The following is a 23,841-nucleotide window of genomic DNA, read 5'->3' on the forward strand; positions in this document are numbered from 1 at the left end:
TATAGATTTAGTCTGGTCTAGTAGTGCCATTGCAATATATATTGTTTCGCTTGTGAAAATAATCTAATTGGTCGGTCATCAGGTGACTGCCATATAGATAAGGCTGCGGGGAACTTGCCTGATACCCGGGGATATATAACACCACTACCCTGATTATTTGTCGATCTCCCACTAGCCAGTAGTGCATCATTTGTCTGATCATCCAAATGCCTCGAGGCAACAGGTTCACACGATCACGGACTGGTATGGCGGCTCATCCCCAGGCGAAGTGCAGGTGCTAATATAAATGCGGAAAAGGATGTCTGCAATGTCGAAAGAAGCACAATAAATGTGACGAGCAACAGCCAATCTGCTCGTTCTGTGCTTCGCGGAATTTGGAGTGCAGATATCCATTGGGTCTGAAATGGGTTCAACCAAAAGAGACAATTCAGACAAGACATAAGCCTCGCTGCAAAGATCCTCGTCCAGCAATTGAACAAAACATGCTTGGTCAACCTTCGGCACTTTTCGTAGAGACATATTTTGAATCGGCAGAAGAAAAGTCTGCCTGGGAGTATTGTATGTGGCCTCATTCTATGCCATGGAATTGGAATAGCTAATCACGAATACTTGCCAGACATAAGCCTTGTCTCATCCAATGTCCCCGCTGTAGATGGACCTGACAACCCTTACCGGCAGGTCTCCATCCCAGCCCTATCATCACCAATTCTGCTCGAGACTATTGTATGCATATCAACGGAGCATATGCTCAATTTCGGATTAACCAGCATTGATCTCGCAGCCAAGCGCCAGCAGCGAATGCTCAGAACGCTTGGACAAAACCTACTCAGTATCGACGACAGGGCCGCCTGCGACGTAGGTACAATGGCGACTAGTAATAAGCACGAGCAAGAGGCGCTCCTCACAGCCGTCGTTCTTCAGGGGATCGTCGTGGCACAAACGGCAGATGGAGTACTCGAGCCCCACGTCAAATGCGCTTCTTGGCTCATGCAAGCACTTGGCTACTTCGACGAAATACCACAAAACCCCATCGCACGCATGACAGTGCAGCGATTTGCTATGGTCGACGTAATGCTAGCCATCTCACGACAGCGAAGGCCATACGCACCGCAAAAGTTCATACTCAACCAGCCCGACCAGAATCGCTGGGACACCACCGAGCCCTCATTCCACAAGATGACAGGATGCCCACAGCCACTAATGTGCTTCCTAGTACGAATAGCGCATCTAGCCTGCGACGTAAGCGAAGCGTTCGAGACACATACAGACGATGGCGCCATTCTCAATAAAGCATTCCAACTCGACACCGAGCTTCGCGCGTGGGGATCCGGTTACAAAGGAATCCCGCCAGCGAAAGGTGAGCGCGCACCTCTGGATATCCTCACCGAGTGCTTTTACTGGACTGCGCATTTACTTCTTGCCCGTCGGGTTTTTCGAGATCAGACGTGCTCACCGCGCGTGCAGCATTTGGTACATGTATGCTTTGGGCTAATGGATCATCTATCGACGGGGTGTGGGCCTGATTCGTCGCTGCCGCAGCCATTTTACATTGCTGCGAGGGAGGCCTTATCGCCCGAGGATCGTGTGTGGGTTCGGCAAAAGCATGAGTCTATGACGGCTTATTATAGGGAACAACAGCGGAACTCGGCAATGGAGCTTATTGAGCAGATCTGGCAAACTACGGATAAACTACGAGAGTTTGGTAGTGGCTGCGGTTGGCCGAGGGGAACTGAATTGTCAATTGTGGATAGTTATGTCCAAGCGCTTGATAGAGGGGCTTGTTTCTTCATCTTCTAACGAAGTTAATATTTTTGGATCTTTAGGGGGCGGTGTTCTCTTTTCCCTCGGTAATTAGGGATGAACCGGTTCGCGGATCAAAATTGAAACAATGAACTGTCCCAGGGGTATTTACCTAGATGGGAATGCCCGGGTTCTCGCATGTCAACAATGGAAGATAGGACACTACCTGTGTTGGGGTTATTAAACTAGAAGGTCACTGCATGCAGTAGCGGAAGCAAAATAATGTAAAGGAACAAACCCCGCGGACCGGAGTAGACCGAGATCATTTGGGGAATAGGCTGAATGCCCCGGTTTTGAGAAGGATTCATAAATTCGGGGTTCTCGATGCACAACTTCTTACATCCATTATTGCTGTTGTATACATTCCAGGTTGAATTTATACTCCCTATTATATCATATGATCCGTGGATGCATACGGAGTCTGTACTTCATACTCTCCTCCCTAAATGGAATATCAGAAAACCGGATGTGACGGAGAGTCTCAAGGAGAGTTGCACGCTAAATTCAATACCGGTCGGGGTTCGGGGTCTAGAATGACATGTCATGTCTCTAGAACCAATCATAACCAATGCCGGGGCGGGTACCTGAATGTTTCTCCTTTGGCGGTCCACGGAACTGCACGTGTAACTGCATGCTTATTGGCCGAGTCCACTGGATTAGCCCCTGGAACCATGGTTCAATAGTCCTGTGGCTCGAATCAGGGGAAACAGTCTCCAGGGGAAAAACTTTCTATCACATCGCCCATCCACTCCGTCCACCTCGTTAATTCGTCAAACACATTGTCAAACGCATTGACATCCTGACAGTTGTCTCAGAAGGCTGATGGTGTCTCAGATTCCTCGATCTCACGTGGATGCCGTTCGGCATTCTACTAGTAGCGATGAGGCTTGTGTAGTTCATTCGTTTCTACTGAACTACTCCGTACACTTGCCCCTGAGGGAGAGTCACACCAATGTAGTTGGACAAGGAAGACATAGACGCCGAGTAAGGGGAGTGGCACGCGTACCCCTCTCCAAAACAATGGAGGTTCAGTCTGCGCCCTTATTGCTCCAAGCCTCCGTGATGCTGGTTGGGCTTATGCAGGCAAACGCAGGGGCCCAAACCAGTTTTCCCTCCACTCGACACATACACACCATACACTGGACCCGGATGGAAAAGGAAAAAAGAAACATCCATGGATTTTTCGGTCTAACCGCATAGAAGAGGAAGAAAAAGAAAATGCAAAAACCGTAAGAAAACTAAAAAAAGGACAAATCGAGGCCCTGACCCAAGAATACAATGGGGCCCCCACGAGGTGCCAATAGTCCAGAAAGGTCCGGTGCGTTGTCCATCGATGTGTAGTCAGCATCTCCCATCTCCTGATCCGCTTTCTGTCCTGCGCTTTTTGTGTTTCCCATTCCCTCCATTCTTTTCTTTTCTTTTTGGCGTCCGTTTCATTCTTTCACGGCGACATTCTATCACTCATTTCTGCCCAATTCATTCGTTTCCTCGAGAACGGTTTGCACCCCTCCGTTCCCGCCCCGTTGATCGATTCAACCCGGGCATTTGAGCATTTGCCGAAACATCTTCATTGATTCTTCAGTGATTCTTGTCGATATAGGGAGAAATTATTCCCCTGCCATTCGTTTCCAGCTGCTTAGGCCAGCCTTTCTATTTATCCACTCCTTTTTGGACGCCTCTGCGACGCGCCCTTTCAACCCAACCTCCCAGTCTCTGACGTGGACGCCCTCGAACGCCATTCGATCCCTACGCTAGACTTCCATTCATTTACATCCTGAACTTGACCCTCTCGCGCCTGCGGCTGCTTTGAGAGAATCAACATTTCCAACACTCCGTCTCCGCACCACAATCACATCCGTCTCATTTTTTTGTCGGCCGGATCGTCACATCATACCTTCTATTTCCGAACAAAACCTATATACACCACCGAAAAAAAAAGAAGCATATTGAACACCTTGAACACAATTCCGATTACGTGATATATTTCCACCGTACCACGTTACATTATGTCTTCGTTGACAGAAATGCGTTACCCGCCAACCGGTGCAATTGCGCCCAAGGCATCGTCCTCCTCGCCTCCAGCTTCCACGCCCTCTCCGTCGACCTCGAGTGCTACCACCGCCAATTCTTCGGCTACGCGCCGGCCTCCTCGCAAAAGCACTCTGACTCAACAGCAGAAAAATAACAAACGTCAACGCGCAACCCAGGATCAGCTTGTCCTTCTGGAGATCGAATTTAACAAGAACCCGACACCCACTGCGGCTACCAGAGAACGTATTGCCTCGGACATTAATATGACGGAGCGATCTGTTCAAATCTGGTTCCAGAATCGGTAGGTCCTAGTCGGGATCGTCTCTATCTTTATGTGTACTGACTCAAGACAGTCGTGCTAAAATCAAGATGCTTGCAAAAAAGAGCATTGAGACTGGCGAAGGATGCGATTCTATCCCGGAATCCATGCGACACTATCTCGCAATGCAGTTTGACCCGAACAAGCCTGGCGCAAGAGACCCCTTTGGACGTGCTGGAGCATATGGCCCGCCTAGCATGTACGCAAACGAGACCAGCCCCTCTGGCAAAGTTGGTATGTTTAACAACTTCATCCGCTCCATCGTCTCCTAGACTAATTGGTGTATCTAGTGATTTCTCACTTCACTTGTCGTTCCTTGACTGTCGGCAGCTGGCGGCGCATTGGACAAAACGCCATGGACTTGGTCGTATTCTACTCCCCTGATAAGGCATGCATGACTTACTATATCAACAACGATGCTGCCGGCTATAAAATCGAGTATCCTTTCGCCTATATCAAGAACATCACCTTGGAAACCGGTGATCCAAGCCCTGGGCCGAATGGGGAACCACCTCGACCAGGTGGTCTTGTCGTGGAACTGAACCGCCCGCCGCACTTTTACATGGACTCGTCCAACTCTGGAGGTTTCTACCAGTGCGGCGATTTCACCGAGGAACAGCAAGCTAGTCAGATCATGGTTCATCACCTGGGAGGCCATCCCAAGGTCTTGAGCGTTCAGCTTGCCAAGCTCGTGTCCTTGGAGTCCTTCCAGAACCGCCTGGCTTATAACAACAACAGCAGCTTTGCTGTGCCAGCTGCGATGTCTCCCCCATTCATCCAGCGTCCTGCATCTCAGCCCAACCAGTTCGCCGCTCCCGCTTACATGAATCTGTACCAAGACAGCAACCACTTGGGCTTCAACATGCCAGCTGCTCGTGGCCACAAGCGCCAACGAAGCCGTTCGGTACCTGTTGCAGTTGACTTCTCATCATTCCAGAGTCCTATGTCTTCTTTCCACGCGCCAGCGCCTCCCCCATTCAACCACACCGAGGCAGGTATCTACGCACCCGTTCCACAGTCAGTGCACCATCTCCCGACAGACCTTCGCATCGACACCCAGGGATATGGCCTGGATTTCCGCACCAACTCTATGTCCGCGACGACCACCGGATCGCCTCCCGACTTCGCCAGTCCCATGTACAGCAATGCCGGCCAAGGCGAATCGACCCCAGTCGCCAACATGGCGCCTCAGTTCAACGTGCCCTTCGTCTCGGGAGGATCGACCGATGCCTCGACAATGGGCTCTCATGCGCCATCTCCTTACTCTAGCATGAGCCCTGCAGACCCACTGATTGCAAGCCACTCACCGCCATTGTCCAACATGTCCCACGCCTCGTCCGATATGTACGGTTTCTCGCACGACCAGCAGACCGGCTTCGATGACGGTCTCTCCATGAATGATATGTACTCGAAGCAACACGTCAACTTTGGCGTTTCGCATGAAAGCCCTAGCTTCGAACTGCCCATGCACAGCCTCCCTGCCCACCCTTCTCCTGGCATGGGCGATTACTCCCATGGTATGGCTAACCTAGACGAGATCAACTCGCAGGGTATGCCAACCGGGTCATGAGTAGGCGTCTGGGGGGTTTTTGAGCTTGTGTCTCTCCTTTGTCTCTTGATGTTTCACGGCCTTCTCTACGCATGCGGCGCTTATGCTTGCGATGGGTTCTTGGGGTTTTTTCTACTTTGGGGGAATTTCTTGATTGTCCAATATCAAGAGGCGTGGCTAGGTGCTGGATTTCGGTGTTTTGCCCATCCCTTTATCACGGCTCTTTTTGGATGATTCTCGTCTCGCTGGCGATGCCTAGGGAAGCGATTTTACCTTTTGATGTGTTTCTTGCGTGACATACCCTTGTGTCTTGTTCTATTGATTATACCCTTTCCATTCTGGGGCCGGTCCTGAAGCGATTTTTGATCTTTTTGCTCCTGTTTTTCCCGGCTGTCCCGGTTGAATACAGGACTTCTTTTTTCCCTTTATCTTCTTCTTCTCCCGGTCAATTTATCATTCTTCAATCTTCTTTTTCTGATTCATGACCGGATTTTTTCTCGTTTCTTTCTCGTTTTTTTTCTCATCTTCCCATTTCTCCATTTTTCAATTTCCATTTCTCTTTTACGTGGTTATGCCAAACAGACCGACTTGGACTGCGACTCCATTCCCCTCCATTTTCTTTTTTTTGTTCTCTTTTCTGTGAGTCTTCGAGGCTGGTGCTAGACTTTGTGTCTGCCCTGCACTCTCAATGTGGGTACAATGGTCCATTTCCCTATCATGGGTCTGGAGTCGAATTTTTGCACATGAGCTTGTTCTGTCGGCACCTGTTTGGGTCTGACATCCAACCAACGCTGATCCTCTGGGCTGCGCAGAGTTGTGATATCTTCTGCTCAAGACCACAAAGGTAGGACAGCGCTGAGCTGGCGGTATACGAGTGTGGAGGATTGACGCTAAGCTCTGAATAAATTCATTTTGTATCGTACAAAACTCCGTATAGACTGTAGCCATAGTTCAGTCTCGCTATATTGTACAATGCTAACCACATACTATAACAAGGGTATCTCAAATGTTTATATAAACCCAGCATCCCACATCTCATGACTGCTTGTGCTTCTCCCACCCCATCGGCAAAGGTGCCCGGTACCCTCCCTTCTCCCGAAGGAACCACTCAATCCAAACCTCCATCTTCTCCAAAATATTCCGCTCCGGCTTCCCCTCCATCCCAACATCAAACACCCCCTCCTTACACCAAACACTCCACGACCCCATCATCCCCGCCATAAGCACATCGGTCCCAAGCCGATCTCCAACTACAGCGATCTCATGCGGAGAATCAACAACGCCCCTCTCCCGAAACCACTGCACAACCTCCTCGCCGCAAAACGGCTTCTTTTCCGTGCCGGCCGGCAGCCGGAAAACAGGAATGCGCAGGTGCGCAAGCTGCGCTTCCAGCGCGGAGATTTCGCCGTCGAAGCGCGGGTGACTGCCGGCGCGGTTTGAGACAATCAGGATTGAGTGCGGGTTCGTAGTCTGGTTGAAGGGGGAGGTTGGTGAGGCGCGGAGCGAGGAGAGTTTTGCGAGGATCTGCGGTGGGAAAGATGTTGTTTTCGCTGCGCAGAGTGTATTGTCTTTGTCGAGGACCAGAGCGCGGATTGTGGGTGTGTGCGGGGGTTTTTCGGGAGTTGGTATTTGCGCTTGGGATCCCTTCTTTGCGTTGATCAGGTGTGGCCCTAGGTTCTCGGGGAGATGGGTGAAGGTAGGGATTGTGAGGTGTGGGAGGAATTGGGTTGGTTGTTTGAGGAGGGTTTGGACGGCGTGGTTGAAGCCGCGTAGGTTGGAATTGGGTGAGCCGGCCATTACGGTTGGTTTCGGATTATGTAGAATTATGACAGATGTAGACAGGGCTATTCGGCGCGCATTATGTGGGAGTTTTTGTGCCTTTTTGAGGTTGGAGTTGTTGTTTGGTCGGGATAGAGAACCCAAAGCGGATGTGCCAGTGTCGTCCCGAGTGGTTTGCAGGCTTTGCACTGCCTTAGGCAATGAGGCACTCTTCGCCTTTCTCTTAACCTCCACTTACTCCGACCTCATCACTGTCCCACCATCTCCCCGCGACCACCCATTGCCTTGATTTGTCTCTTCTTTGGTGCAAGGGAAGCTGTCAGTGGTTCTGTTCGACTTCTTTAACCGTTTTCCATCCTCGTTCGCCGTCACACAGTCAAAATGGGCAAGCTCACCTCCACGATCGGCATCCCGATCAAGCTCCTCAACGAAGCGCAGGTGCGTTACGTTCCCTGATATTGCTATTCCAGTTATTGGACGGAAGGGCAGGATGTGTGCATGATATCGCAAAAATGGATATCGCCGTGGATAGCGCGAGGCAGATGGGCTAATATTGTTTTCCAATAGGGCCATGTCGTGACAATTGAGATCACATCAGGAGTCGTCTACCGGGGGAAGCTTTTGGAAGGTACGTCGCTCATCTCTTCTCGAGCTTTTGAGCGTCTGTTCTCTATTTAGAGAGGCGGTCTGTACAGAAGCTTCTGGGGTGTTTCTTTTGCGCGGTTCCATACTGACTGGTTTTCTTTACAGCCGAGGACAACATGAATGTTCAGCTCAAGGACATCACCGTCACTGCCCGCGATGGCCGTGTCTCCCATCTCGACCAGGTTTACATTCGCGGCAGCCACGTGCGATTCTTCATCGTGCCTGACATGCTCCGGTACGTCAAACCCTGATATCCAGTCTTCGAATCGCAATTTGGCGGACTGCGCATCTCTGTTTTCACCTTTACTGATTAGCTTCTCACTTCCAGGAATGCTCCCATGTTCCGTACACGAGGCCAGCGCGGGCGCGGTGTCGGTTTGGCGCGTGGTAAGGCTACAGTGCAACGTGCGCGTGGCCAGCGCGGCCGGGGTTAAATGATTTGTGGAAGAGATGGAAATCGCAGTTTCAAGGCCTCACAAATTCAAGAGTGGTTGGCGTTTTTCTTTGTTTTCTTGGTTCTCAGGGAATTTCTTTTTCGGGCTTTGATCTTGCGAAGTCCTAAAATACCGGATGTCATTTCTTCTTGTAGATGCTCCGTCACATCACCATTCAAATTATGAATCAATACCCACATGAATCTCCTGGTTCCGTCTAAAGGTGTCTGTATGTTCAACCCACGGACCCCCATCAGACCCCCATCCGAGATTGATATTGGTTCGAGGCTCATGTCCAAGGACCATATTATGCGTAGCAAGAGTTTTCAGGTATATTGTACACTAATATAATCTAGCTGCTCAATGTCTATAAGCAAAAGATAAGAGCACACATCGGCTATGAGCTTAGAAATTCAAATTTGGAAGTACTACATCCATATAAGCTGCCGCTTTTATGAGGACGCTCAGGTTCGGGCTAAAGTTTGGATATCACGTGATTATCCGTCTCCCACAAGCCGCGAAGAGTAGAGCAACAGAAGTCCCAAATAGCAATAGCAGCCACTCCGACGATCTGGTCTTCCTAGACGAGAGCTCTAGCCTGCCTAGTCAAAGATTAGTGGCCTGCTCTAGCACTACTACATAGCATTCAAATCTATATCTATGTATGCATACCTTCATATGTCTAATCCGAAGTAAGCGTAATGTGTAACCGAAACACTTAAGTAGGTTACACTTAGCTATTGCGAGCATAGTAGCGCTTATATACTTCGTGCTGACCTCGGGAAGACATAGCGCTTAGACAGACTCCGATAAACCACCTGGGTAAATCCGAAGAACTCCGAAGCCTCAAAAGGTTAGTAAGCAGTGTCGTCGGAGATGTTAGGTTTTCTCCGAACCCCTCTAACTCCGATATTCGTCACGTCACTGTTCTCACTGTTCCTTTCTCCGAAAACCTTGTCGATTTATCTTTATGCGTGCCGGACTTCCAACTCCGTGTACGAGGTAAATATTGCAATACGATGAGTCAAAGCCCCTCAACCCACGACGGGCGGGGCCGGGGTCGGAGTCGAGCGCAAAGTCCGAGATCTCATCGCCGAAAGCGAAAAGTTCTTAGCTGTGAGCAGTGCCGATGCTCCAAATTAAAGTGTGATCGTAAACAGCCTTGTGCTGCATGTACGCGGCGAGGATGCGCGCTGTCTTGCTCGTTCTTGACCACCCCCAGTGTTGTGGCCGGGTCCATTAACGATCACCCCACAACGTCTAATCCTTCATCGTCAAATGTGCCAACCAGGAACACGTTCGCCGCTCCCTTGGCCCCATTGAGACAACCTCTTGCTTGTTTTGATGATCGACCCGAGCGGCCGGGACCCGATGGAATTCAAGATTCCCAGGATAGCCGCTGGGAAGCGGTTCTTCAACGCCCGTTTCCGGAGCATGATGCTGTAGCAGCAACTGATACTTTGTCTCCCTTTTCAATTGGCCCGAGTATCTCGCTTCAAGATATCATCGGTATTTTACCCTCTAGAACCATCTGCGACTGCTTGGTTTCTCATTTTTTCAATCACATCTCGGCTCTGTTCCCCATTCTACATGGCCCAACATTCCAGAAGCAGTATGTTGCCTTCATGCAACATCCCTATGAAGTTGATCTCTCTTGGCTGGCTTTACTATTTTCCATGTGCTCTTTGACACTGAATACTATGGAGCCCAGTGATCCCAGACTGGTTGATTTATGGCCAAAAGGGTCTGACTCCAAGGAGCAAGAGGCTGTGACTTTGTCCCGTCGGCTTCAGCAAACTGCGATGGTCTGCCTTTCACAAGATCAATTTTTTATCCGACATAAACTCAGCACATTCGAGGCCTTGCTGATGGTGATATATAATCTTTCCCATAACGAGTCTGTCGATCAAGGATGGGCATTGTTGGGTATGGCGTTAAACATCGGCATAGCCCTACGGTGCAATGTTGATTCCCAGGGACTTAACCATCTCGAGACTGAGAGACGTCGACGCTGCTGGGTTGGTATCTTGACGCTACATACCTACCAAGCCATTCTCTTTCGGGATATCGACATGTCATTCCTACTTGATATAAAGACCACAATGCCCGCGGATGTCAACGATGCTGATATTACGCAAGAGGGGATCTCGCGACCATCTAGTGCACCCACACAGATGTCCGTGATGATGTTCAAAGTCCAGCTTTTCCGGATCTCCACGCAGATCTGTCACCACATATCTGGTCCCTCGCGACTTGAGGTAGAGCCATTGAACGAATTTGATGCAACAATCGCCGAGGAACAACAGAGATGGGACTCGGCATATTTAGTGGATGGTGCTCCAAACATATTAGACTCCAGTTACGCATATTGGTGCATTCTACAAACCTACGCACATCAACTTTACCTTCTTCTACATCGTCCTTTTCGTCATTCCCGGTCACCACACTTCCTTGCCACATCCAGGGAGAGGTGTATAGCTTCCAGTGCCGCCTTAATAGGCATCCATCGTCAGATCTACGAAGTTCCACTTCTTCGACCCTATCTCTGGTTACTTAGAGGTGTTACAAGCCTAAAGGCACTTCATGCTGCAGTGGCTCTTAACTCGTGCCTTTTAGATATGTCACCGTCTTTTGAGTCAGGCTTGTATCGGGAAGAGTTGAACAAGCTCGTACTTCGAATGGAGAACCTTTCTCGTCGAAGCGCCATATGTTTGAAGGCACATCGCATACTTCTTCAATTACAGTAAGTTATACCTCATCGTGATGACAAGTTCGGCTCAATGACCTTTTCTAGAACTCAGTTCGGCGTTGAAAACCAGCAACTACCGAATTCGGGACCTCGGTGCGAGAGCACAATCGAAGACTGGACTGATATGCGGGAATGGTTTGGGGCGGATCTTTTCAACTGGGTAAGATATGCAATCTGTGATTTCTTGACTTGAGACTAACTTGTTCAGAACTTGGATAACGTTGGCAATATTCCTGCAGTTTGACGTTACATTTCCATTAGACGTGGGTAGTCCTTAAAATAACAAAGTTATGGACAGAGAGAATATTAAATAGCAACATGCAACTAATCGTTCCTTTGCTGCGTCCGACCAATGAATTCCAGAATATTTGCTGAGTGCCGTAGCCTGTATCGAGAGCACCAAGCATTGGCCTTATAAACTGACTGTGAATTGCCGTCCAAGGTTAGTTTTGCCTCTTTGTTGTTTTGTCTTGTACTTGTTTAACAAGACAAATAACGTCTTGAGATTTTCTACCCAGCTCGGTCATACCAAAATGTTGAATAGCGTCTGCCAGCCATTAATGGACATGGCATAGAGGTTCCTCCCAACACCACTATAATTGGCTTACTTTACTGCTTTCTCCCACCTGGGCACTTTGGAGTACTATGCTGCAAGTAGGACTATGCACTGGAAATCTCTACAAAGGTTGTTTTACAAGTCAATCTAATACTTTCACGTATTTCACCTGACACATGTTCTTGACTCTAAATTACTAGAGGACATGATCCAGCGGGGGAGTAAGTTGTTTGCTGGACAGGAGTTTCTTTATGTGTAAACCAGAATACTATTGAGACCTTGTCTCTTATTATTCTTGAGGGCTACATGCTACCAGGGAGATGAAGGAGAAAGTAAAGTGAGATGATGAATCTATGGACAGGAGGCTGTATATGAAGCCTCCGAGAATGGCAAACGAGACAAACTAGGCAAATGCTCAGTCTGCACAGAGACAAACGCATCCCATGTATGTCAACAATTATGCTATTATGCCTTCTAGATATCTAGTTTGCCTTCCAGTAATTTGGTTTCAGTGTCAGAGCCAATCCAAATATCACGTTTACCGCGGGCCAGGTTCCAAGTCCTATAACTTGACGCCAGAAGCTGAGCTGTTTTTATTGACCTCGAACGTAGCTGTTCTAGTAGCCCCTGGCGTAATTTCCACGTCATTAAATCCGACAAGGGTCGAAACAGCAAACTGCACCCCGGGGTATTCGGAGCTTGCATCTTGAGGAAGTCCGAAGTGGACTTGGGGAACGTCCACCCCAGTGCGGGAGCCGGTATTGGTGATATCAACAGAAACTTTGAAGCTGGATCCCGGATCTCTTTCGATTCTGAGATTTTTGTACTCGAAACGAGTGTATGATTTTCCAAACCCGAATGGGAAGAGGATACTTGTATTGGTGCTGAGATACCACCGATAAGCTGAGTTCATCCCCTCGGAAAACAAAGCGGTCCCGGTTTCCGCGCTCCGGATACGCCGGGTTTCTGGTGACGGTGGCATCAACTGAGCTCGGATACGTGAGAGGTAGTCTGCCCTCAGGGTTGTGGTCCCCAAAGAGCAGCGCTGCTGTAGCACGGCCGCCTTCTTGGCCAGGATTGCCCATCCACAGAACAGAGGAGACCTGGTCTAACCATGGCATCAGAACTGGATCGGCGTTGTTGAGGACGACCACCGTTCTAGGGTTCACTGCGGCAACACAGGAGATGAGCTCGTCGAATCCCTGTATCAGCTTAGAGCACAGACCAGACCATTTCGGCGATATAATCGAGGTCCGAGGCGGTGACGACCCAGTCAGTCTCCCCGTCTTTCTTTGGTCGAAGATAGACATCTTCGAATGGTACCCGGAGGCTTCCGGTGACCTGCTCCGTTTTTGGAGCAGGCTGTCGCACGAACTCCATCTGTTGACAAGGGAACGGACGTTTAGTGGTCTCTCCCATCTTCCACTGTTTCATGGAGACAATTCCAGCAGGCTCGAATATTTCGACAGAAATAACAACGTTGACATTCTGCGCAGCTTGGATCAACCAGAATTTAACATCGTTTTCAAGGTCGCTCCGAGTCTCGGCATATCTGACTTCGAGGACGACTGTCGGCCAGTGTCTGTTCAGGATTGAGCGGATCGGAGTGAATGCTGAATCTGGCTTTTTGTTCTTACCCCCAGGCCCTCTATAATTCATCGGGCTGCCATCGGCCCTAATCTCGCTGGAGACGACTCCTATCCAAAGGTCGAATATTCTTTCAAACGCTCGGCGCGCTGCTGCATGGGCAGGGGACTCCATCTCGAGAAGCAAGTGGTTGGTAGAAGGTTCGTAGGCTTTGACTGATGTTGCGAGTAGTTTTTCTCTTTGTTTGGGGTTCTCAAAACAATCGAAGAAGGTACGCTCATCCACAATAAAAATAATATAAGGGTTAGATGAATACCTATTCCCTTCATATTTCTCTACTTCCTGATCTAAAATCTGAAGACAATCCTGCACTCCCTTAAACTCGTATTTTGGGGTAGGAGGGAGCGCGTCTTCGTAGAACATGATGGCGATAAAAGGCAAATTTTAGGGTAATGGCATGATATAATGCAGGCTTTCCTTAGGAGATATATAACTATATAGCTAATAATACGTTTCTACCTGACTAGGTCAGTATGATATAACTAGTAAGCCGTCTTACCACCCGGTGGTCATTTTTGCATCACCTTCCTACCCATTTTTATACCACAATACGATGCCTAAAAAAACCTGAAATTCAGAAGATGGAATTCAAAAGGCCGTGCACGAGAATTCTCAGTTTCGTACTCGACATTGTACGCATTCACGGTCGCAAAACTCATTCCGATCTTACTGATCTTACCAAAACGCTCAGTCCAATTCCAGAAAAGGCACTTGTTAGCTGGATTAAATTGTTAGATAGCAGTTTAATTCAACCTACCCCTAAGGAGATTGGGAGCTCTGCAAACTACCGTCGGTCATAACCAGGTATATCGCTTTGTTAAAATATTCCCCCCCGACATTAGCTACTATACCAAAAACCTAAGGAAAAGGTCTCGAGTGGAAATTGGGGGAACAACTGTTGAAGTCAGAAGTGGAGGATGTGTCATTTTGGTCCATTCCACAGGTCATCAGATTCTATATATAATATCATCAAGAACTTGATCAGACGGAGAAGTAGTGGGTGATGGAAGTCCGATGCAATTCGGACGAAACTATTTAGGGCCGGGATTGAAGTACAATCCATCGGAGAAAAGTGTGGCGGTTCCCACCTATGTCCGATGCGAAGATCAAATCCATTCGGACTTTGCTGGTGCAAGTGGACAAAATTGATTTATCGGTGGAGCTAGGCCACGATCCACAGCCATTATCATTGAGAGAAGCAAAATGGAAAAAATGAAAAAAAAGACGCGTAAAGCCTTGAAGCCGGTATCTTTACAGCTCGAATATAGTTAAAAATCCTTATGGCTGTATAATCGCAAACTACCCGGGCCTTTTCCTTCCACAATCTTCATTGCCGGTCTTCTGGTATTTCCCTGCAATGGAATCTCTCTTTCAATATCAACGTATCCGACGAGCTGTTCGTGGGCAACTAGCGGAAATCAAACAAAAATGCAGCTGTGAGACCTATACACCCGGGTCACCACATAGCTCGAGGTAAGTGATAGCTCAACGAAGCCTTGCAGATATATATCTTTCAATCCATGCTCATGGTCAATTATACAGCTGCCAGTCAAGCAATGTTTGGCTTTCTATTTCGCCGAAGCAGTTCTCGCTCCAGGAAAAATCTCCCATCGATTCCCCCATCATTGTGGACTGGGATGGTCAAGATGATCCTTTGAATCCTGCAAGTCAGAGCGTGTCGCAGAAATTGTTTATGACCTTTCTGGTCTCTTTGCTTGCTTTTTCCGTAACCGCAACGTCGGCGATTGATGCTTGCGGTATCCTACAATACAGTGAAGACTTCAACGTATCCGAAGTAGTCGGATCTCTTGCGACAGGTAAGTACAGGCCTCTTAAGATGATTATCACCTTTCCACAAGCTAACTGTGCCGATAGCTCTATTTCTGGTCGGTTTTGGGAGCGGCTCCCTCCTTTCAGGCCCATTCTCCGAGACATTTGGCCGGAACGCCGTCTACCTGATAACTATGGTCCTTTTTCTGATTTTTATCATGGCCGCGGGACTCGCCCCAAACATCCACAGCCACCTGATCTTTCGTTTTCTCGCTGGTTTCTTTGGCTCTACTCCACTCAGCTGCGCCGGAGGTACAGTAGCTGATTTGTGGAATCCAGTACAAAAGACATACGCTTTTCCAGCCTATGCTATTCCATCATTTCTGGGACCAATGGCCGGGCAGATAATAGGCAGTTATATTCCTGTTAATCTAGGATGGCGTTGGCTTGAGTGGATAATGCTTATTATGGGAGGTGCGATTCTTGTCATCGTTCTTCTCTTCCAGCCAGAAACATACGGACCTCTCCTTCTGTATTGGAAAGCAAAGATCCTCCGTGAAGAAACTGGGGACAAGAGATACAAAGCTCCGATGGAGATGAAAAACGAGGCTCTGGGCCCGCGACTGCTGGCCTCGGTGTATCGGCCATTTGCGCTGGTTTACTCTGAGTTGATTATCATCTTGATGTCGCTCTACCTTACGGTTGTCTATATTGTCCTCTTCACCTTCCTGGAGGGATATACATACGTTTTTGGTCATACATATGGGCTTTCACAGCAGATGACTAGCATACTCTGGGTTGGGATGCTATGTGGAATTCTTCTTGTTAGCTTCTTGGTTCCGGTAGTATACTCTTGGACTGCCAAAGAGTACAAGAAGACTTCTAGTATTGCTCCTGAAATGCGACTGTGGTATGCAATGCTGGGTGGTGCTCCAGCAGTGCCAATAAGTTTGTTCTGGATGGGTTGGACCAGCTATGTAAGTACCATTGCCCACCACTGGTTCATTATTGTTTCATTCGCTGACTTTCACTCTCGATGTTCAGCCGTCCATCTCAATTTGGTCTCCTCTCATTGCATCTGCCGTATTCGGATACGGAATTACTGCTATTTTCGTCTCCGCATACATGTATATCATAGATTCCTATGGTGTATACTCAGCATCTGCATTGGGGTTCCTTGTTTTTACCAGATATGTGGTTGCAGGCGGCATGACGGTTGCTGGTGGACCTATTTACCGTTCTATCGGTGTTCATTACACGCTGACCATCTTGGGGGCCATCAGTACTGCCATGGCCGCAATCCCGTACTTGCTTTATGTGTATGGGCCGAGAATTCGGAAATACAGCAAATTTGCTGTTAACGTCGGTGCAGATTAATGCTTGGAACTCGGTAGATCTCATGTGAAGAGCGTTGCTGGGAAGCATAAATTTATGAGTCGAGCAGAAGAATGTTAATTAGATATCGAATTTGGAGTCATTTGAGCAATAGAATGGACATTTCATACACACGAAACACTCCCTAATCTTATGTAATAATTGTATGGATCCTGCGGGCCTACTGTTCATCTTAGAACAGTCTTTTCATAGCATTATATCATCCTCCAGAATAGAATACCGAAGCCAGGGTGACTGGCCTTGAAACGGTGATGTAGATTTATACATCAAAGCGGAGCACAACCTTGATTACCCAATGTCCCGTGACCAAGTCGGGTGTGCTCATTTTTACGCAGGGATCAAAAAGCGGCAAGATTTGAGCCCAAAATGGGAAAGTCTCGAGTCAGGCATTATCCGGTCATATTATCTATCCACTTGTTTTTTGTCCATGCGGGGGAGAGTTAGCCTCCTCAATACACTGCCTTCTCCAACTAAACACTACCAATGGACTGAACCGGGCACCACCTGAATTAAGTCTCCTAAGAATCATCTCAAACTCCCAATTGTCCCCAGAAAGACCGCCATCATGACCCATTCAGCGCCCGCATCCAACCCCGCAAGCTCCGCGAAGTCCAAAGTGAAGAATATCTCCAGTCCGCGCCGTCTCCTAATTCTCACACCAACCTCCCAATCCCTCGCAATAATTCCGCCGCTCCTACACTCCCTAACCGGCGTGCCCGTCCTCGACCCGCCACAGCAGCCAGCCCCTTCGCCAACCTCAAGCTCAATACCCCCACCACCAACAAGCACCTTCGCCGGCTACACAACCCACAGCCCTCTTCGGCTCGAAACAAAATACTACACAACGGACGTTCCCGTCTGGGTTGACGAGATCCCACTTGCCATCCACGGCACAGATCCCCAGCCTAGCTCGACACCAACCCCAACAGCCGAGCAATGGAAAACCGACTTCCTAAGCTCAGAAGCCGAGATTGTTCGCGAAGCTGTTGGAGCTCTCGTTGTTTGCGCGCATACTCCTAGCGATGTGACACCTCCGCCGGGTTCCAATACAGACACAGACCCCGCGGAGCGGCCCGACGTGCGCGCACTGCGCGACCTGATGCGCGGTATTGGCGCTGTCAAAGAGCGCATTGACGAGGAGCGCGGCGGACTCGGTGATGTTCCTGGTGTGTTTGTGTTGATTGGGGGGAGGAAGAGTGCTGCGGGTGTGGGTGCGCGTCAGCAAGGATCCAAGGATCCCGATGCAGATCTGGGGCTTGGTGTTGACGATGGGGATTTAGGTGGGGGGTGAGACTGTGCCGTTTTCGGTTGGGTGGTGGGAGGATCAGTTCTTTGATATGGGGCTGTTGGGGTGGGAGGTTGTTGAGTGGGATCCTAAGGAGAATTCGGAGGTTGAGACGAGGAATCAATATGGGGGTGAGTCTACCAAGCAAGGTTTTCTGATTGGTTGGGTGGCAAGGTTTTGGACTTTAGCTGACTTTATGCCATTACTAGAACGTGAAGGTATGCCTCGTATAAAAGAGGTTCTTGAGACTCATGACTGGTCTATGGCTGGAGATAACTCTGGCTTTGACGGAGATGATCCTGATATGGATTCTGAGGATGATCTTCAAGACCAACTATTAGGTCTTGGTAGCTCTCGTGGGTTTGGTGATGAGGTCCATGAATTAGAGCGCGAAATGTTCGGTTTGCGAATGGCAATTGAGCGTGGAGGAGGCGATGGCGATGAGAGAGATGACTCTGATCATGATGATGGCGAGGATGAGATTGATGTCGAGAGCATGGAGGCATTAATGATGCGCATGCAGGCAATAAAAGGTATGATTCTTGATTCCTTGGCTCGCTATAGTTGACTTTGGTACTAACTTTGACTATTAGATATGAGCTCTGAGCTTCCGGAGGGCGAACGGAAACGATTTGCTGCGAAGGCCGTGCAAGATATCATGCGTGAGCTCTGAGATTGCTGGTTACTCTACATAGATTCTAATTTAGACATTGAAGAATATTGAATAATCATACTGTACTCCACTCGTAGACTTGGGCAGCATACTCTAAAAGAAACATTCAAAAAGACATGACAAGGCACCTAAATGAGATATAGATCCAGCACTGCCACAAACCGAGCCACACCCAAAGTGCCGATCCGATCCGTGCACATCTCTGACGTCAGGATATTCCACGCCAACTTGACAAGCTTGGAAAATGAGCTGTGTTTTTGTACGTGCATTACCTGGCTTCTTGCTTGGACTCTTAGACCCCTACATCATATTCCCCATTCTCCACACGTGTTCTCAAAAACGCCGCTTCGTCATGCCTTAGTCTCCTACGCGAATACAACCTTATTCAATTCCTACAGTCTACATATTCCCTCCCATTTTACATGCGACGTGAACATACACAATAACCAATTGGGAGGACAAAAAGACCTTTCCTTTTTAAAATGCATCTTCCGGCACGGAATTGCGCCCCTGTGTTGTCGGCGGCGACAGGGAGGATATCACTATCACAATGCAGTGCCCCGTACTCCTCGTTAGGAAGGATTGGTTCGGCGGGGCTCAATTGCTGGGCTGGGAATCACTCTGTCGGCTCATCTCGACATATCCGTTCATTCTCGGGGAGGCACCTCGGCAGGGGTATTGGTCTCGGAGCTTCTGGTGCATCACCGGCAACGAAGCTGTATGCTGGGCTGACTGCAGTTCCACGAGACCATCAGGCCTGGATCCAGGCAAGTAAATTTAGCAGTGCAGACCATACACAACTCCGAGGCGACAAGCAGAAGACTGAAGAGCTTCTGGAGAAGTTTGAAGTTCAGGAGGGCAGTCAAGCAGCTCGGCCTCAGCGGGCAGCTCCTGGGGAGAATGGCGAAGGGGGAAGTCTCCGATGGAAGGGGAAAAGTGGCCTGAAAGGATGACCAAGGGTAAGAAAGTGTTGGTATCATTGGTTAAGTATCAATGCTGACTTTTGGAAATAGGTAAAATGTTGACGACGCCATCGCGGCTTTTCAAACTGATCATTCCTTTAACGACCATCATAAACGAAGACCATGATAAAGGTATGTCGACCTACAACATAATTCTTTGGACGATTATGCTAACTGCCAGATTAGAAATCGAACCCATAGCTATCCTTGTCCATCCCCAACAACCACTATCATACCTAGAGCGTCTAATCCAGTCAGAGCTACCCCCAATCAAAGGCAACACTGGCAATCTTCGCCCACCCGCCATCTCCTTCATCGCACTCCAGCGCGACGACAACGCCATCAAGCCCAAAAAACGAATCGAAGACGAGATCGACCTACAAGGAAAGCAAAACCAAAACAAAGAGACAGACTTCGTCCCCGGCAACGACGGCGTTGGCGGCAGCAGACCCCTCAACGGCCGCTCACCGACTCAGCACCGCCGATCCCGAGAAGAAGACGCCGAAACCTACAGTTACCCCCGCAAAACGAACGGCGGTCCGCCCCGAGATGGCGAACCCGAGCGCTTCGTGCGCTGGTCACAAGCCACAGAGATAGGCGACTTCATCCGGGATGCAGCGCGCGCAGGCGAGTTCATCGTGTCGATCGAAGGTGCGCCGTCCGGTCTAAGCCAGCTCCGCGTCACGGTGCCGTCGTTCAACGAGCGCACGTATTACCTGCGCATGCGATTGCGCAAGCTCTCACGACGCATCCAGGCCATGGCGAATGTGAAAGAGGAGTGTGATGCGCTGGCGCATCGGGGTGCGCAGCGGGTTGCGATTGGCGGGTTTGGGATTCTTACCATTTGGTGGTTTACGGTTTATAAGTTGACGTTTGGGACTTCTCTCGGGTGGGATACTATGGAGCCAGTGACTTACTTGGTCAGTTTGTCTACCTTGATGGGGGGTTACTTGTGGTTTTTGTATCACAATCGGGAGATTTCTTACAAGTCTGCGCTGGATTTTACGATCAGTGCGAGGCAGAAGAAGCTTTATCAGTTGCATCAGGTTGATTTGCAGCTCTGGGAGTCCTTGATTGATGAGGGGAACTCGCTTCGTAGGGAGATTAAGAACATCGCGGCTGAGTATGATGCTGAGTGGAATGAGCGGGCTGACGAGCACGACAAGCGTGTGACGGAGGTCTTGAAGTCAGAACGTGGAAAGCATGAGAAGAAGAAGGATTCAGGCGATAAGAAAGACGAGGATGACGATTGATTGTTTCGATCTACTTGCCATTCTACCTTGATGCATGTATTTTGCATTGCATCGATAGTCTTAGAGTTTCATACTTCAATTATACAATAAGATATTAAACAGCATGGATATGAAGCAAAAAGCAGAGCACAAAAAGCAAAACCCAAGAAAACACCTTCAATTCCAAAAAAATCACAGCGTGCCATTCCGCACAGGATCGTAGTACTTCTTCGGCTGTGTCGTCTCCTCCGGCCTCGTACGTTTATCTATACCCATATATCAGCACCACCTTCACCAATAAACCTTGGAAGCAGCCAAAAAGAAGGTATAATACATACCAGACTCCGAACCAGCACCCCCAACCTCCCCCTTCCTCCTATTCCGATTATTCCTCACATCCCGAGACCGAAAAACACTATACAACAACCACCCAGCGACCCAATTCGGGCCGTATTCGCCATTCGTCGCCCCGCGCTCGAACAAGCCGCGCACGAGTGGCGGCGCATTGTGACAGATCTCGAGGATCCCCCAGCGCTGGCAGTCCGGGCGGATATGGTGCCAGAAGAAGGGGGGCCGTGTTGCTGGGTCGGCGCGCACGTTGTCCAGCAGGTTGGAGGTATCGGCGTTCATGCGGTTGTAGACAATAATTGCTTCATCCTGGGGTGGGGTTAGAGAGTTCTTGGAATATCTGTGGTGTATTTGTATATGGGAGATGGGGGAGGGAGAGGAATATAAGGGAAGAAGGTAAGTGTTAAAGATTCGGCTGGCACACTTACTCGCATGGCGCGGTAGTATTGTTCATGATGCGGGTCCTGTGGGTTTAGACCCAATGCATGCATGAATTCTTCTTTGGATACTCGAGGTCCGACAGGCATTTTGTTGGATTCAATATTCTTCGATTGAATGGAGGGATGTATTTAATGTGATCGAAGAGTAGAATCAAGCTTGTATATCAGCCGTGAAATCAAGACAAAGAAAACGATCTGCGAATATGAATATGAGTTTCAAAGTTGAAGAACTAAACTCACAGCCCGTGCCATCGCCAGGCTTTATATCCCTTTCCCCTCCCATTCAAACAGATCTCAAAGGCGCGGAAACCCATCTAACGGCCGTTGGCTGCGAATTGCATGGCGCCGAAGCCGCGGTGCCGATACAATCAGAGACGTCTATGCCGGAATGAGGCAGAGCGAACGGACAGCGAGACAAGAGACAGAAACAGGCGCAATCAGACCAAGCGGGGAATTGGGGAAATGGGGCAAAGGACGAACCTGCAATCAAATCGATATAGCACAAGCCCAAGGATCCGGAGCAGAGCAGGGGTCTAAGGGAGGTACTTCGAGGCTAAGACAATACCTCTAACGCCCCATCTGCAAATAAAGATTATTATTGTTTCTTTTGTGCATGCATGACCAACAAAGAAGATAAAAAGGGAGGGCACGAGGCCAGTGTTGCGGCCGAGGTATTCCTTTTGGTTATTCCGTGATTTTTTTGTCTCTCCGCGCTTACGATTCTCTCGCCTGGATTAGACGCTACTGTACTTCTTGCAGGATTTGTGGAGTCGGGTGGTACATGTACAATGTGCGTGTGGGTGATCACTGCACACCCGTTGATATACAACCCCGGACTACGTCAAATGCGGTCCGGGCTGGAGTACTTCATTTTTAGTGGATTAGCGTGTGCAGGGTGAGTAAACCGTTGGGGGCCGGAGTCTAACGAATAGGGCTACGGCGTTGTACTACGGTCTTTCTCTGTGGGAAGTAGGCTGGGAGCATGAAGCTTCGATATGGCAAACGAGAGCGCGTTTACTATTATAGAAGAGAGGGAGGGGAAAGAAGAAAAGGAGAGGGAAGTAGTACAGAGCCTCCTATTCCTACCCTCTACCTATCACTCACCCTTTCGAAAAGAAAGGAAAAACGTATTGCGAGCCAAGGTGACAAGTCGAATAAACCGAGACAATCGCAAACAGAGTCATCGTGGACCCAGAACTCGGGATCGAGGACTGAGCGCAAAGATGGCAGGCTAAGTGGTTTTGGTATATCGAGGGCGACTTACTGAGCTCAGGTTCGCTATCCGAGACAGACGGGTAGAGATATGTATGCTTGCATGCATGAGAAAGGGGTGTGTTTTCGAGGCCAGTTTGTATAATGTACACTGCCCGGAGTACACACTACCGGATCCACGTCGAGGTCCCCGTCCGACCTAGTAATAGGCAGGTAATCGACAGAGAAGGCTAGTATCTCTGGATGTTAATCTCGTTTCCACTCACCTGTACGCATCCGCCGTTAAGGAAGTCGACAGCTTTAGCTCAACAGAACCAGATCCGGAAAGACCCATTCTCGACTGAAGACATCCACTGTGTGGAGCGAGCTAGGAGAATCAGACAGTGCATCTCGAACTCGCCCTCGAGGCCCACTGAAACCCAACCCAATAACAAGCGAAATATTCAAGCCACCCTTGCTAACCGGGAATAAAGCCAAATAAGGCACATGTGCCTACCCGTCGGCTTGCGGGCATCCTGCAGAAAAGCAACGCTCGTTGGTTATGTCGTGTGACCTGCCAGGCCGGAGTCCGGGCCAGGATGCAATTAAGCACAATTTCGACAGACCGGAACCCGAATCGGTGCTGTTGCTTGCATCTGCATCGGCTCTTGGAGTTGAGCGCGTACTTGCGTCCCGTTGCGGGGAAAGGGGTTCCGGTTGGCAGATGGCCTGACTCGATTCAATCTCTCGTTTGCGATGGGTGCATATGCAATGGGAGGATGGTTGAAGACGAGCAACGTGGCAACGAGTACGGCAGATTGTTTGGATTGGCATCTATCATTTTGAGCGGACTCCGAGCGACAAAGTGCCTTTGTAACTCGATATGGTTGAAGATACACCTGCAGCTGGTATATGTACCGAAGGCTAGTTTGGCGACTAGCAAGTGGCGACTAGAGCAACTAGATATATCATAAGGAGGAAAGCGACGCGTAAATACTGACAGGAAGCCCTACCGTGCAATATTCGGCTCCACGGA

The 23,841-nt window shown here is 49.2% G+C and overlaps 10 protein-coding genes across 10 annotated transcripts; 7 read left to right on the top strand and 3 right to left on the bottom strand.

Annotated features, from left to right (window-relative positions):
- Positions 1–206: 206 nt before the first annotated feature.
- N7489_010811 (Zn(II)2Cys6 transcription factor) lies at positions 207–1,797 on the top strand (the record flags this gene model as incomplete). Its single annotated transcript, XM_056716560.1, has 3 exons — positions 207–243; positions 298–558; positions 617–1,797. 3 exons carry the CDS (start codon positions 207–209, stop codon positions 1,795–1,797), a joined length of 1,479 nt encoding a protein of 492 aa, XP_056564182.1.
- A 2,009-nt stretch (positions 1,798–3,806) lies between these two features.
- On the top strand, positions 3,807–5,720 carry N7489_010812 (uncharacterized protein; the record flags this gene model as incomplete). The annotated part of the gene is made up of 3 exons (XM_056716561.1): positions 3,807–4,132; positions 4,185–4,384; positions 4,441–5,720. The coding sequence occupies 3 exons, from the start codon at positions 3,807–3,809 to the stop codon at positions 5,718–5,720; spliced, it is 1,806 nt and encodes a 601-aa protein (XP_056564183.1).
- Positions 5,721–6,734: 1,014 nt separating this feature from the next.
- Positions 6,735–7,496, bottom strand: N7489_010813 (phosphatidylglycerophosphatase; the record flags this gene model as incomplete). The annotated part of the gene is made up of 1 exon (XM_056716562.1): positions 6,735–7,496. One exon carries the CDS (start codon positions 7,494–7,496, stop codon positions 6,735–6,737), a length of 762 nt encoding a protein of 253 aa, XP_056564184.1.
- A 363-nt stretch (positions 7,497–7,859) lies between these two features.
- Positions 7,860–8,557, top strand: N7489_010814 (putative small nuclear ribonucleoprotein SmD3; the record flags this gene model as incomplete). The annotated part of the gene is made up of 4 exons (XM_056716563.1): positions 7,860–7,916; positions 8,046–8,106; positions 8,229–8,358; positions 8,452–8,557. 4 exons carry the CDS (start codon positions 7,860–7,862, stop codon positions 8,555–8,557), a joined length of 354 nt encoding a protein of 117 aa, XP_056564185.1.
- A 2,102-nt stretch (positions 8,558–10,659) lies between these two features.
- N7489_010815 (fungal specific transcription factor domain-containing protein) lies at positions 10,660–11,550 on the top strand (the record flags this gene model as incomplete). Its single annotated transcript, XM_056716564.1, has 3 exons — positions 10,660–11,300; positions 11,352–11,466; positions 11,515–11,550. The coding sequence occupies 3 exons, from the start codon at positions 10,660–10,662 to the stop codon at positions 11,548–11,550; spliced, it is 792 nt and encodes a 263-aa protein (XP_056564186.1).
- An 874-nt stretch (positions 11,551–12,424) lies between these two features.
- On the bottom strand, positions 12,425–13,872 carry N7489_010816 (uncharacterized protein; the record flags this gene model as incomplete). The annotated part of the gene is made up of 2 exons (XM_056716565.1): positions 12,425–12,965; positions 13,088–13,872. The coding sequence occupies 2 exons, from the start codon at positions 13,870–13,872 to the stop codon at positions 12,425–12,427; spliced, it is 1,326 nt and encodes a 441-aa protein (XP_056564187.1).
- A 994-nt stretch (positions 13,873–14,866) lies between these two features.
- Positions 14,867–16,656, top strand: N7489_010817 (MFS transporter; the record flags this gene model as incomplete). Its single annotated transcript, XM_056716566.1, has 4 exons — positions 14,867–14,982; positions 15,052–15,326; positions 15,385–16,256; positions 16,324–16,656. 4 exons carry the CDS (start codon positions 14,867–14,869, stop codon positions 16,654–16,656), a joined length of 1,596 nt encoding a protein of 531 aa, XP_056564188.1.
- Positions 16,657–17,239: 583 nt separating this feature from the next.
- Positions 17,240–18,632, top strand: N7489_010818 (adaptin-binding domain-containing protein; the record flags this gene model as incomplete). The annotated part of the gene is made up of 4 exons (XM_056716567.1): positions 17,240–17,881; positions 17,955–18,090; positions 18,169–18,492; positions 18,553–18,632. 4 exons carry the CDS (start codon positions 17,240–17,242, stop codon positions 18,630–18,632), a joined length of 1,182 nt encoding a protein of 393 aa, XP_056564189.1.
- Positions 18,633–19,581: 949 nt separating this feature from the next.
- N7489_010819 (uncharacterized protein) lies at positions 19,582–20,847 on the top strand (the record flags this gene model as incomplete). The annotated part of the gene is made up of 3 exons (XM_056716568.1): positions 19,582–19,591; positions 19,646–19,726; positions 19,781–20,847. The coding sequence occupies 3 exons, from the start codon at positions 19,582–19,584 to the stop codon at positions 20,845–20,847; spliced, it is 1,158 nt and encodes a 385-aa protein (XP_056564190.1).
- Positions 20,848–21,018: 171 nt separating this feature from the next.
- On the bottom strand, positions 21,019–21,701 carry N7489_010820 (uncharacterized protein; the record flags this gene model as incomplete). Its single annotated transcript, XM_056716569.1, has 3 exons — positions 21,019–21,092; positions 21,165–21,483; positions 21,603–21,701. 3 exons carry the CDS (start codon positions 21,699–21,701, stop codon positions 21,019–21,021), a joined length of 492 nt encoding a protein of 163 aa, XP_056564191.1.
- Between the last annotated feature and the right edge of the window lie 2,140 nt (positions 21,702–23,841).

Source organism: Penicillium chrysogenum (genome assembly GCF_028827035.1).
Source record: "Penicillium chrysogenum strain IBT 35668 chromosome Unknown utg000005l_segment0_segment0, whole genome shotgun sequence".
NCBI classification, from domain to species: domain Eukaryota; kingdom Fungi; phylum Ascomycota; class Eurotiomycetes; order Eurotiales; family Aspergillaceae; genus Penicillium; species Penicillium chrysogenum.